General features: G+C 37.9%; 1 protein-coding gene across 2 annotated transcripts; it reads left to right on the top strand.

Moving 5' to 3' along the window:
• Positions 1-5,646: 5,646 nt before the first annotated feature.
• LOC115682567 (B3 domain-containing protein Os01g0234100-like) lies at positions 5,647-11,656 on the top strand. Of its 2 annotated transcripts, none has more exons than XM_056318759.1 (7): positions 5,647-5,995; positions 6,149-6,190; positions 7,142-7,173; positions 7,274-7,436; positions 7,524-7,730; positions 10,525-10,615; positions 10,727-11,656. In XM_056318759.1, exons 1-7 carry the CDS (start codon positions 5,810-5,812, stop codon positions 11,485-11,487), a joined length of 1,482 nt encoding a protein of 493 aa, XP_056174734.1. In that variant the 5' UTR covers positions 5,647-5,809; the 3' UTR covers positions 11,488-11,656. The 2 variants fall into 2 exon arrangements, with proteins under 2 accessions (XP_056174734.1, XP_030462684.2); XM_030606824.2 differs by having other exon boundaries at positions 6,149-6,211.
• The last annotated feature ends 1,179 nt before the right edge of the window (positions 11,657-12,835 follow it).

Raw genomic sequence — 12,835 nt, 5'->3', positions numbered from 1 at the left:
ATTTATATAGTCTTTGAAATATATCAACATTATTTTGCACCTTATGTTTCTTTGGAAACATATTGACATTATTTTTGCTTCCACTTTGCACTAGGTGAGGGATGTGAAGAAATGAACTATTCTATGTCTTATAATTGGTTTGCTAAGGATGCTAAGGGTGTTAAAGAAGATGGGCTTACCATTGTTGATCTTGAGGAGTTATACAAAAGAAATGTAAGATGTGCTAAGGATGATGGTTCGATGAAAAAATATATGGAGATATGAGACACTACCCCGTATGTAGATGTGTTAGCTGATAATATAAATTTCTTGAATATGAGTAGCCAAAATGAGTATGCACATACTGCATTCAATGCTCAGATTGGTATAAAGAATCTTGTTTTCAAGTTGGGGATGTGCTTTTGTAAATGCTATGGAGTTTAGAGTAGACTTAAGAGCTATGCATAAAAAATGGGAAACCACTGATGTTTGCTAAAAATGCACCAAATTAGTTAAGGGTACTTTTTTCTTAGGGTTATTTTGACTCGTTTATGCTTCCAAAGTGTAGTGAGAACATACTTTACAAGTCAAAACCTTCAAACCCGTACATATAACGCTACATGTTTCTCAGTGAGCAATGAATAGCTGATTAGCAAGCATTGTAATAGGTTGAGGAACATGGCTTGGTGATTCAATGAAGAAAATAATGGAGACAATGAATGTTTCGAAGCTATTGAAGATAATGGTCTACAGAGCTAGGGTTACAACAATGAGTTTGAACATAAGGAATAAGGAGGAGCAATTTGAAATGCTTAAAAGTTGTTGCCAAATACTTCTTGATACTAACCCATGATCCACACGTGTAATAAAGATTGTGTAATGTCGACACTAACTACACATCGACACTAGCTTAAGTTTAAAGGTGTCTAGATTTGTTTGGATGCATTGACGTAAGGTTTTCTAGAAGGGTATATGTGCTTTATGGGGTTTGATGGTTGTCATTTGCCATCAGGTTACAAGGGTAAACTTTTTATTGATGTGGGAATAGATGCCAACAATATCGTATATTCCTTTGTATTGACAATTGCAGGATAAGAAACATACAAGACATGGCACTGGTTTATTAACATGATTACCAGAGACCCAAGAATTAAAAATTATGCAAATTCCAAGTATTAGATTTTTTTGTGTGACAAGTAGAAGGGATTGGTACAAGTACTAGTAAATATAATGCTTGAAGCATAACATGGATTTTGCTTGAGGTATCTTTATGAGAATTTCATATTGTACACGAAGGACTAAAACTTAAGCCTTTGGTTTGAAAGGTTGCCATGGCAACTAAGGTATGCAATTTTGACTCGGCAATAAAAGCATTAAAAGCAATTGATGAGACAGGTTATGATTGGTTGTCCTAGAGGCTTCTAGTGCAATGGAGCAAGTCTCACTTTATGACAAGCTCAAAATGTGATGTTTTATTGAGTAGCTAGTGTGGAAGCTTTAACAAGAGCATCATTAATGCTAGAGACAAATCTATCATCACAATGCTTAAAGCAATAAGAGTGCAACTTATGGAGACGATTAATAAGCAAATGGATGAGTTGGTTACATACATTGGTGTGATATGTCTTAAGATCTAAGAGATATTGGATCTTCAAAAAAAGTATTTAACATCAGGGATTCATGTGTGGTATGGCAATGATGAGTTTGAACTAACTAGGCCATATGAAGACAAGAGGATTGTTAACATCAAGCACATAAGTTATAACTATTAAAGAAGGGACATTAGTGAAATCTCTTGCTGTCATGATGTGGCAGCTCTTATATACATGAGAGAACAACTTGAAAAATGGGTTCACACATGATTCAATAAGGAAACACTCATACAAACTTATAGTCATGTTGTGCATGTTGTATATGCCTACTGTAGATTCCAAGGACACATAGCCTACTAGAGAGACATTACTCCCACCAGATGTGCCAAAGCAAGTTGGTAGAAAGACAAAACAAAGCACAAAGTCAATGAATGAAAGAGCTTATAATAATTTGACAACAAGGAAGAAGAAAGTTGAGTGAGACACATAAGTCGTAACTATAAAAGATGGGACATCTGTGGAATATGTTGTTGTCATGCCATGGTAGCTCTTATATACATAAGAGAACAATTTGAAAAATGGATTCACACATAATTCAATAAGGAAACATTCATAGAGACTTATAGCCATGTTGTGCATGTTGTATGTGCCTGCTGTAGATTTCAAGGACATAGCCTACTAGAGAGTCATTACTCTCACCAGATGTGCCAAATAAAGTTGGCAGAATGAGAAACAGAGCAAAAAGTTAATGAATGAAAGAGTTGGTAACAATTTGAAGACAATGAAGAAGAAAGTTGTGTGAGAGCCTAGGGGAACACATTTGAAGAAACTACATACCACAATCACTTGCGAGAAATGTGGTGAGTTATGTTGTAACAATTATCATTGTAAGAATTTATCAGTAGAACCAACAACAACAGAAATAGCATTTGCCGTAGCATCGGTAGCAGTAACATCATTAACCCAATCAGCTTCTACATTCGCTTCATGCTCATAAGATGTGGTAGAAAGCACTCGTTTAGCCCTATCAGCATCACAACTTGACACTGTCAAAATGCTTGCTCCAATGTCTGGCAACATTTCAAGCTCATTTTCATATATAGAAAGAAAGAAGATGCATATTTCCATTTGCCCTTGATTTTGTTCTAAAATTGTTTTTTTTTTTTGTACTTGACTTTGTCTTGACTAGTTAATTTATTTTTTGATATTATTGTATATAAATAGGAGAATGTAAGGACATTAACATGTACGTGATGGAAGACAAGCAATCTTTTTGAGATATGCAAGAACAATAAGACCAACAACCCAAACTTTTTTTTTTACTTTTAATTATATGGATGAATGTATATAGGTCTACTGTGTTTGGAAGATTTATCGTATTAGGATATTTCTTTTTTTTTCTATCAAACAATATGGATCAGTTTAAGTTTATTTAATACTATTTAGTTTGATGTAGTGTGTTGAGTTAGAAAGAGCTACTTATTATACTATCTGGAATTGAGTTATGCTTGCCATCTAAAGTATCCAAAGTTAACGAAGTGATCTTTTATTTAGCTTATATAATATAGAAATATTTCATTTTGCTTTAATGCATTGTTGCATAGTATGAAAGTTATGTTGTGTACACAGCATGTTGCATAAAGTGCACGAAGCTATGTGTTGTGCAGCATGTTTGCACACATATCTTATATTGTTGGCCAAGCATATGCTTTAGAATGCTTAACATTCAGCATTTGTATTATTGGCAACAAATCTACCACCATCATTATCATCATCAAGCTCAGTTAACAAGTATCATCAAGCATACACCATCAACCATAATCAAGCAAACATCATTGGCCATCATCATTAACTCATCATTGAACACTTAATTCATTGAATTAAAATGGTTGCAATACAAAAAGAGATGAGAAGATATGTATAAACCTCCCACTGATCACATCCACTTATGACAGTCTATTCTACAACAATCAATCTACTCACAGTCTCATCGGTCTTCACTAGGAACAACTTCATTAGGCCAGAAATATAGTACATTATTAATCATGAAACTATTAATCCGTTCAATAGAATCTTCTCTCTCGTTTTGCTTTGTTGAAGGTTAGATTCAACTTATCTTGTTTTTTGCAAGAGTCCAATGATGATTCGGTGGGAGTTGTCAACACCAATGAGGGAATCAATCCAGTTGAAAAAGCCGCAATTACCTTGTTACAAGGTTAGACTAAGCAACATTGTTAGTATACTCAATACTCGCATGACTTGTGAATTTTCTAGGCACGATAATTGAAAGGAGTTGGTCGAGCCCGAAATTCAGCCTAAAACAAGCACACCCTGTCTAGTCAGTAACAGAGTTATTCCCTGGGACATTGCTGATAATGCAACAACCATTGACTAAGTACCTTTACTCCTGCGATTGTAACAGTTAAATGACACGCCCGTTGGCGAAGATTTGGCTTGCTGGAGAGGTCGAGCCCTTATTTGAGACTAACTTAGATATTCTATGTCCTTATTTGATACAAGTTCCACTCTAGACCATGTTTCGAAAGAACGACTCCACTTCAAGCTCTTATTTGAAATTTTCTAAATAAATAATTAGGCTTGTTTAGTTACGGATAATCTATATTAAATTTTGACTAAATAAAAAAATTAATGAAAGATCAAAGTTCTAAAAAACATAATGATAATTGAGCATGTGTTTGTTATCTCTATTATCGTGTTGAATAAAAAAAATCATTGTTTTGTATAAGTGGAGTGAACTACATGGGCTTGCCTCTTGGGTTTAAAAAAATACTTAAAAATAGGAGATCTACGGGCAAGTGGACGTGGATGTAAAGTTGGATCCATCATATCGATGGTTATAATGGTGTCCATCTATATAGAAGGAGTCTATGTAATAACTTTTCCAGCTCGGGGAAAATTTGGCGTCGGCTCAATACGTGCAGATCGACATCAAATAACCATTAGACATTTGGGCCCCATAAAGAGATTCACATTATTAACGACTATTATAGTATACTCCTCATTACCATGAAATCTATGCAATAATTTCTCCATGGCTTATCGAACATATTGGCCATGAGCCGTCCACTCTACTCCTGATTACCATGAAATGGAACTCTAATAACACCGCTGACCGCTGACTCTCGGACTGACACTTGTATGAACTATTGTAAAATGGGCAAGTTGCTAATAATAACGCATTATAAGGAAAATTATAGTATATAGGTAATTCACGTTGCATAGATTTTTACATGTTTGACAAAAGAGAAAATATTTTGAAAAACTGTAGATCTTAAACGAGTGCTTGATGGAGAGGATTTAAATGGCTATATGATTCAAAGGGGAAAAATTGTGAAAATTCCATTTATTTTAAAGATTGGGGTGATAAAAATGAAGTGGAAGCTGGGATTACGTGATGGATGTCGTATAAAAATTACATCGTGACTCCCTCGTTCTTGAAACATCCCACCAACGCTTAAATGCTAAGTGTGACCATCTCTTTTGTTGATAATAAGAATGAGCACATGGTGCGGTGTGAAGAGAATGAAATCCAACCAAACGAATTTATAGTTCGGAGCAAATCGAACTCAACTGCTTAAATTGGCTTCAAATCTCACAAAAGTTACTCTTCTTTATTTGTTATGCTAATTCATAAATTAAGATCCATTAGGACATATTCGAAAGCATACCGGAATTATTCATAAAAAAGATACCTAAATCATAGACTCTGCATGAAAAATGATTATGTGAGTTACCTCAAATTAAAAAAAAAATAAGTTACTAGATATTTAACCCACGAAAACCAAAAAGGGTATTGTGGTACGATTTGGCTCCACAGCTTAGTTTGTGACTTGAGATTGTTTTAGATCCTAACTTCAAGTCTCGATTCAAATCATCGTGAATCCAACTTTAGTGTACTAATTTGTATACTTCGTCTAATTAGCCGATAATTAGTTGGATTAAATTGATCAAAGACAGATTAGCTAGACACTTAAGTTTGTGAAAAAAGGAAAAGGAAAGTCTATGTTATACTCAGTTTAATATAAATTCAACCGTTAAAAATCGCCCATTTCTTGTTTTTCAGGGTCGTCCCCGTTAAATAGATCTTGAAACTGGTCTTTAGCAATCGAAGCTGAAAGCAGCATCTCTGCTACCTCAAGGAAGTAGCAAGGACGATTCTACTGAGTTTCTCTGATCTTGGGGAGGCTTCCTCTTCGCTTCCTCTCCTGGATCGACGGATGGCGGCAGGTCAGGTCAAGACGGAAATGCAGGACGAAGGCCCCCAGGCCACGGCGACGGCGCCGGCGCCATCGCCGGAGGAGCCCCGGAATCTCAGGCCTTCCGCGGCGGGCAGCGTCACCCTGGCTCTGCTCTCGCCCACCCCGGCGTCGAGAGCCAAGTCCGACGTCGGATCTTCATCCGTGGTCTCCCCCTCTCTCTCTCTCTCTCTGCCTAAAGGAAGAAGAAGAAGAGAGTTCTTCTGTTTTCTGGGTCGTTCTTGTTTTGTCCTGTTTTACCTTGTCGACTTTGATTAAGCCGGGACTTGGGTTTTTGGTGAAAATTTTTTGGGTTGCCAGGTCAGAGTGAGGAGGAGGAAAGGCACGATTCTCAAGATCAAGGTGAAGGACTCGGGATCTCAGGTTAAGCATGCGAGGATATTGCGTTGCAGTCTCGGTTTTGTTTTGCCTAGGAGAATGCTTGTGCTGTCTTGAAATCGTTAAGACTCCTTGTTACATTTGGTTGCTGTTAAAGTGGTTGTTAGTTGCCAATTGAAGAATCCTCTCTGTTCTTTTTTTTTTCCCTTGAAAAGGAAAATCTTGGTATAATGTGTTTCTACTTGGGCGTACAGCTTAGTGCTTGTGGTTACTTTGAAAGAATTGTCCTTTGATAATGAGATTTACACACTGTTTGCTTTGTTGGAATGATGAATGTTTTGATTTGGATCTTCGGTGTTGTTCCAACTTCTTGTCCAATTGAACTAGAGCAATACTCATTGTTTTCTCTGTTAATTAAAGCAAGAGCAAATTTTGGGTACTAAAGAGTGGAGAGATTGAATTTATGGATTAGTACCTGCAGTTTCCTTCTTTTAGGCTTGTAAGTGGAGTGCCTATGTCTTGTTTAGGAATTGACTATCACCTTAACTCACTTAGTTATGCCTCCGGCTCACAACTATGTGATCTAGGACGTCGTTTCAAAATGTCTATAAGTCATCTGAAGAAGAATTGAGCATGTTAGGATTAATGTTCAGACTACTGGTTCTTCAGCTCCTGACCTAAGTTTAAGAACTTTGCTCCATACAAAGTGGAATTTGAAGTTATTGACTTTGTCTATCTACAGCCCAACCTTCAGCACTTTTGGGCAGCTGCGCATTTCACTGTTGTTTTGCCCTTTGTGTTATTAAGCCCCTGTTGTTTCTTTGCTTTTGGGTTGTTTGACGTTATTGACAACCTCCATTTTACTTCAAATATGTGATTGCAAGAATGTGCAATCATGCTCTTTATAATGTGGTAGACTTACAAGTTGCTTGGATTGAGTCGCACTGTTAACGAGTTTGCTGTTCTTACTTGCAGGTGGTGTCTGATCGTTCTCGCAAGCCTCTAAGGTCAGTAAAGCATCTTAATTTTATACCAAAAATTCTGCTAATTCCTGGTTATATCTTGTATATTACCTTGTGACAAATGTGGACTTTGATTCATTTGAAGCTTTAAGAAAAATAAGACCACACTTGATGGGTTGCTTGTTCCTGGTGAAGTTAAGTCCGGTGCAATGGTTCGGGCGGAAGAAGTTCAGTCAAACTTAGAACCCACATATCCTAGCTTCATCAAAGCTTTGGTCCGATCCCATGTGGGCAGTTGCTTTTGGATGGTACTATCGAAGTGCTCAAGATTTGACTTGCGTTTAATTTTGTGAAACTAAAAAATTGAAACACTGATATTTCTTCTCTGTGGAAAGGGGCTTCCCGGGGTATTCTGTAGAGCTCACTTGCCAAATAAAGACACTACCGTCATTCTCGAAGATGAACATGGGAAGCAGTACGAAATGAAGTACATTGCTCATAAGAGCGGGCTGAGTGCTGGTTGGAGGCAGTTCTCTGTTGGACACAATTTGCTTGAAGGAGATGTTCTGGTTTTCCAGTTAGTTGAGTCTAACAAATTTAAGGTAATCACTCTTGATGGTGACTGTTTTCTTGACCATTTTAATTGAATTTGATTAAATCTTTATAGTAGGAGCGCCAAACGGTGTCTCCTTAAGCGGTTATGCCAAGTGAACTTTGTTTGTTCATGTGAATAGATGCATTATGTATCTTCTGTAGAAAGATCCATTAGTATTAGGATCAAAATAAGTTTATTCTTTAGGTGAGTTAAATTTGAAATATTATATCCTTGAAGTGATGACATCGCATTGGGTTGTCACTTCCTTCTGAGTTCATTGAGGATGAAGATTTCAGTAATTGGATAAAACTGCCTACCTGAAGATGCACCTTGGTACCCAAACTATGAACGGACGATTTAAGATTTTAGCATGATATCATTCTATCCTGATATAATGCTCTCTCAAATTTAGGCTGATTTTACATTGACACAATTACCACTTGTCTCACATGATGTATCACATGCAGATCAGATGAGCACATGGGATAAATAGAATCAGGGGATTAAATGAAGCTGAATTGGAGTGTTTTTTTTTTTGGTCAAAAAGCTGAATTGGAGTTGTATAGTAGCATTTTGTGATACGGAATCAACAATTAAAGGAAATTATGAGGATATTTTGATCCAAACTAAACAAAAACTAACGATATGTGGTATAACACGGTTTAGTGTGGAACCAGTCACAATTCATGTGAAATATGTTGGTGAACCAAACATCAACTATATGCAGCATTTCTCTCTGTTTCTTGATAGTCGCAGTTTTTCTCTTCTGAGTTCAAGGGAAATAGAAGTAGCTAAAACATTTTCTAGGAGCAAAAAAGAAAGTTCCACCACATTAAAAAAGTCGCTAGTTTGAGTATTCAAAACTTTTTCATTCAAAGATGAACAAACAAGTGGAAGCTTCAGTTGACTCATCAATCTGTTAGAGAGACAGAAGAGTATGCTGTTCCAAGATTACAAGACCTAAAGAGGTAGTGTCTAGATGAAGCCTAGCAAAAAGCAAATGATAGAAGAACAGAGAAAATTGTGCAATCAAACAGCAACTAACTTTCTTAAAAAAAAAACACTAACTAACTTTGTTAAAATGGGCAACCTAAAAGGTTAAGCCAATAGGTGAAGGGAGACCGCATGAATATAAGGCCCATATAGACCCCATAGACAAGCAATGTGTGATACTTTAACACCTAAATAATTAGTGCTGCTTCCTGAACCATCCAAGAGAGTGAGACCTGAAAATGTTGACAAAAGACATGAGCAGTCTCATCTAGCTGAAAAAGGGAAAAATAAAATAAAATAACGAGCTGTCTCATTGATTAGACTGGCAATATTTTGGCGCTTCTGAGTAATGGGTATGGCTGTGAAGGCTAAGAGTGTCTCCAGCTTGGTGTAAAATTTGCCTGGAATTTAATATATGACTTTGGTTTGCATCTAGGTTGCTTATAACTACTTGGAAGCAATTGATGCAGAGGATAACTACTGAGTTGGAAATCGTAGACTAGTCTAAATGAGAGAATGATGACTATAGGAAGTGATACTTAAAGGATAATCGGTTCATTGAAAGGGGTTTTGGTTAGATAACTGATGGAGGCAGAAATAGTAGAGATTATAATTCGATCGTTGATGGCTAAATGATGGCAGTTTATGCTATGATTTGGCAAGTTTAGAACAGTCTCAGATCACGAGGAAAAGAGAAGAAAATTTTTATATTTAGACTGCATCTAGCCCCATAAAGTTTTAGACCGCACTGTTGTTTGAAACTTGATTTATCAAACATGGGCAAGTTCAACCTATGAACTGGTGGATAGGCATATAGGAGCCATCCCTGTGTTATTGCGACAGGGAGAGTGGAATGAAATTCTTTAACCTTCCAGGTTAGCGCAGTTCTTGCCCTCAAAAGGGCAGAGCATACTCAAAGAGTGGTTTATCCATCTCTAATTCGCTAGACTATAATGCAGCATTGAGTTCCTAAAGGATAAGTTTTTACTGCTGGAATCTAAATGAAACTTCCTTTTTTCCCCTCTTCTTTGCCTGGTGAATTTGAAAGGATTTTGGATTGATATGGGTTGCTTATAAAGACTTCAAAGCGTTAAATCAAGTAAAAGACTGTTTAAAAATCTGATTGGGTACTATGCTGGTCAAAATGTGAGAATTATGATTGAGTTGCAATTCTGTGTGAGGAAATTTGTGCTACATGCTATGTCGTTCTTTATTTATTGCTTGTTGTCTCTTCAATTTTCGAAAACATAATCTGAAAAGTTCCAGCTATGTTAATCATATAAGCGTAGAGAGATGGGATGGCAAATAGCAGAAACTGACATTGGTCGGGAAGAGCAGTAGTTATTCAGTGCCATAGGATACACTTCTTAAGTAAAGTTAGACTTGGAATCTCAGAAAATTTTTCTCTTGACACAACAGATAGACAGAATATATTGGAGAAAATAATGACCAGATCACTTAAGGCTCAATCTTTGATGGTAAAGACTACCATTTGTAAGATTACTGCATTTCAAAAGCACGAGCCTGTAGATGGCTTCAACCTCAGTTGGGCAGGGTGAATTAAGTGACATAACTCATGCTATCATCTAGTATACAGTTATATAACATTGAAAGCTGCGATTGTCTTTGTGTGAATGATAAAATTGAGATCGATAAATGTTATTACGCTATCATTATGATAAGCTTTGCATAATCTGTTTCTCCTATTGGATGAACTTCTGTAAACAACTTTGAATGGCTCTCGAACGGAAACTCATTTATCATCTGCCGTATCAGTTTGCCACCGTAATTTCATTATACTTCTGCAGGTTTACATAATAAAGGCAGGAAATTTTGCTGAAGTTGATGGGGCACTTGGCCTCCTAAATCTGGACGCCCCTACCAAAAAGGTTGAAGCAGGCAAGTGTTTTCTTCTATCTCTTTCTTCATCAGTCTGCGACTTTTGTAAGTCTTTGCTTTGTTTCTATTGTTTCCTAAGCATACTTTGCCGGTGCTACAATGAATGTACAGAAGATGGCACCAACCCTGAAGCGTCATCTAGACAACCAAGGAGGAAGCGAGCAAGTTCGCTGCCGTTAGCCATTGTGCAGAAAAGAAAAAGAAAGTCCAACCAGCGAAAGTTAACTCCTAACCCAGAATGTTTAGCGGAGCAATCCGAAAATGATAGTGAAGGCGTAAATTCAGAAGTCTTAGAAGGTTTCAAGTTATCTCTGCCGGATATCCAATTTAAGGATGTGGACACTTTCTCCAATTTCCACATTGCGATAGATGGGATGGTTGTCAATTCGGAGCTCTCTGAAGACATCCTGAGGAAGTACTATGAGCTCTGCCTTAGTCAGAATGTGTTTCTCCACGAGAATCTCCTCAGGGGCATGAACTATAAACTGATTGTCGGCACTATATGCGAAACCGTCAACGTGGCTGATGCGGTGAGGGCTTGCAAGCTCACTACCACTCGAGAAGAGTTTGAGACCTGGGACAAGACCTTGAAGGCCTTCAAAATCCTGGGCATGAACGTCGGGTTCCTGCGTGCTCGGCTGAAACGGCTTGTGGAGCTTGCTTTCGAGTCAGAGATGGCTACGGAGACGCAAAGGTACGTTGATTCCAAGAGAAAGCGAGACTGCACAGATGAGGAGATTAGAAATCTGGAGATGAGGCTCTTGGAATTGAAGGAAGAGAATCAAAGGGTCGGCGCAGAAATCGAGTGCCTGAAGCCGAAAGTCGAGAGCTATGAACTGAAATTCCAGGAAGAAGTAACTGCCCCATGGTAATGACTCCCTTCTGCGTTTCTTGTTCTCTGTAATTCTGTGTTTTATGTACCATGTTTGTACATCCACCGATTAAAAATGTAGGTGTAGCCCTTCATCATCAATCTAGGAAACATATTTGAGTGACTGTCTAGGAAACTTTTGTGAATGTAGGTTAGACTCTCTCTCTCTCTCTCTCTCTCTCTCAGGTTTTCTTAGCTGGATTAACAAAAAAAAAGTAGCTAAACATGTGATCGACGTGAATATGCTTCATTTACGCAATCGACCAGCTTGGCTCTCGTGCTGGCCCGGACATGATTTGGTCGTCGGCTAGGTAAGACGACAAAGCGCAAGAGGTCCAAGGGCTTACAGAATCTGAACCTAACATATCAATTTCAAAACGCCTGGATAACTTTTAAAACTACAGAATCATGTTTCAAACTCCTCAAAGTTGTCCATGTGACATGACCCTTAACTTCAGCAACTCATGTACCACTTGTAGAGGGAACTCAAAGTAAACCATCTACAGATTTCTTCAGGGCCACCACGCATTGAATTCTAAGGTTGGCTCGTGAGGCGATGGATTATCAAATGGACAATGCTCGCACATCTACAATGCAAAGAATCTGGGCTCGTCAACTTGAGCCGCACACTCCCAGTAACAAAGAAACGAGCCTCGCATGCCATGCAGGCTCCAGCCATCAAAATACAACATTTAATCTAATCCATCTTGGCCATTAATACACGGGGCTGCCACGCAACTTTTATTGCGAAGAGGAGCTTAGCGCTCACATTATCTTGCTAGTCCTTTTACTTGCGACAAGCATAATTCACACTACTTATGCATGTAAAGTGCTCGTTGGAATGCATGAAAAAGATCAGTGTTTCATTTATCATATTGATAATCATGTTCCAGAGTTAGACATGACTATCCTACATGTTGGTGCTAGGACTGATCGGTTCTAGAATTGGTCAATTCCTATCTTGGAATCGGGAACCAGATAAGGCCGGGGTGATTCCCAACTCATGGAATCAGGAATTGACCTTGTCCATCCAGGAATCAGACTGGACCGGTCAGTCCCGATCTAGTTCCCGAGTTGGACTAGGACTGCTTGTAAATTTTCTTTTTGTTTATTCTAATACATGCACAAATTTTTGTAATGTTACACTCTGAGCAAGTCACACGTAACCATAAGTTATTAGAGGCTATCAGAAAAAGTCTCATTGTCGTTTAGCAAGGCAGTACTTATGCAGCTACCAAGAATTTATCCTTTAGTTAATTGAAGAAGCTTGGCAAACGTTAAGCCAATTCTCCAGCATAACTTGTGTAAACCGCATCTCTTGACCTTGACAATGAATTTAACTTGGGAAA

Source organism: Syzygium oleosum, unplaced genomic scaffold (assembly GCF_021117445.2).
Source record: "Syzygium oleosum isolate NSW1041296 unplaced genomic scaffold, Sole_v2.1 Sole_v2.01, whole genome shotgun sequence".
NCBI lineage: Eukaryota > Viridiplantae > Streptophyta > Magnoliopsida > Myrtales > Myrtaceae > Syzygium > Syzygium oleosum.
This window is presented reverse-complemented; position numbering and strand designations above follow the sequence as displayed.

What these genes read in the sequence shown, in the direction of transcription:
- LOC115682567 (XM_030606824.2), top strand. Translation starts at nt 5,810, where the DNA reads ATGGCGGCAGGTCAGGTCAAGACGGAAATGCAGGACGAAGGCCCCCAG. An exon ending in CGTTCTCGCAAGCCTCTAAG is followed by an intron (nt 7,174 to 7,273) that starts GTCAGTAAAGCA and finishes ATTCATTTGAAG; the next exon opens with CTTTAAGAAAAATAAGACCA. An exon ending in TACCAAAAAGGTTGAAGCAG is followed by an intron (nt 10,616 to 10,726) that starts GCAAGTGTTTTC and finishes ATGAATGTACAG; the next exon opens with AAGATGGCACCAACCCTGAA.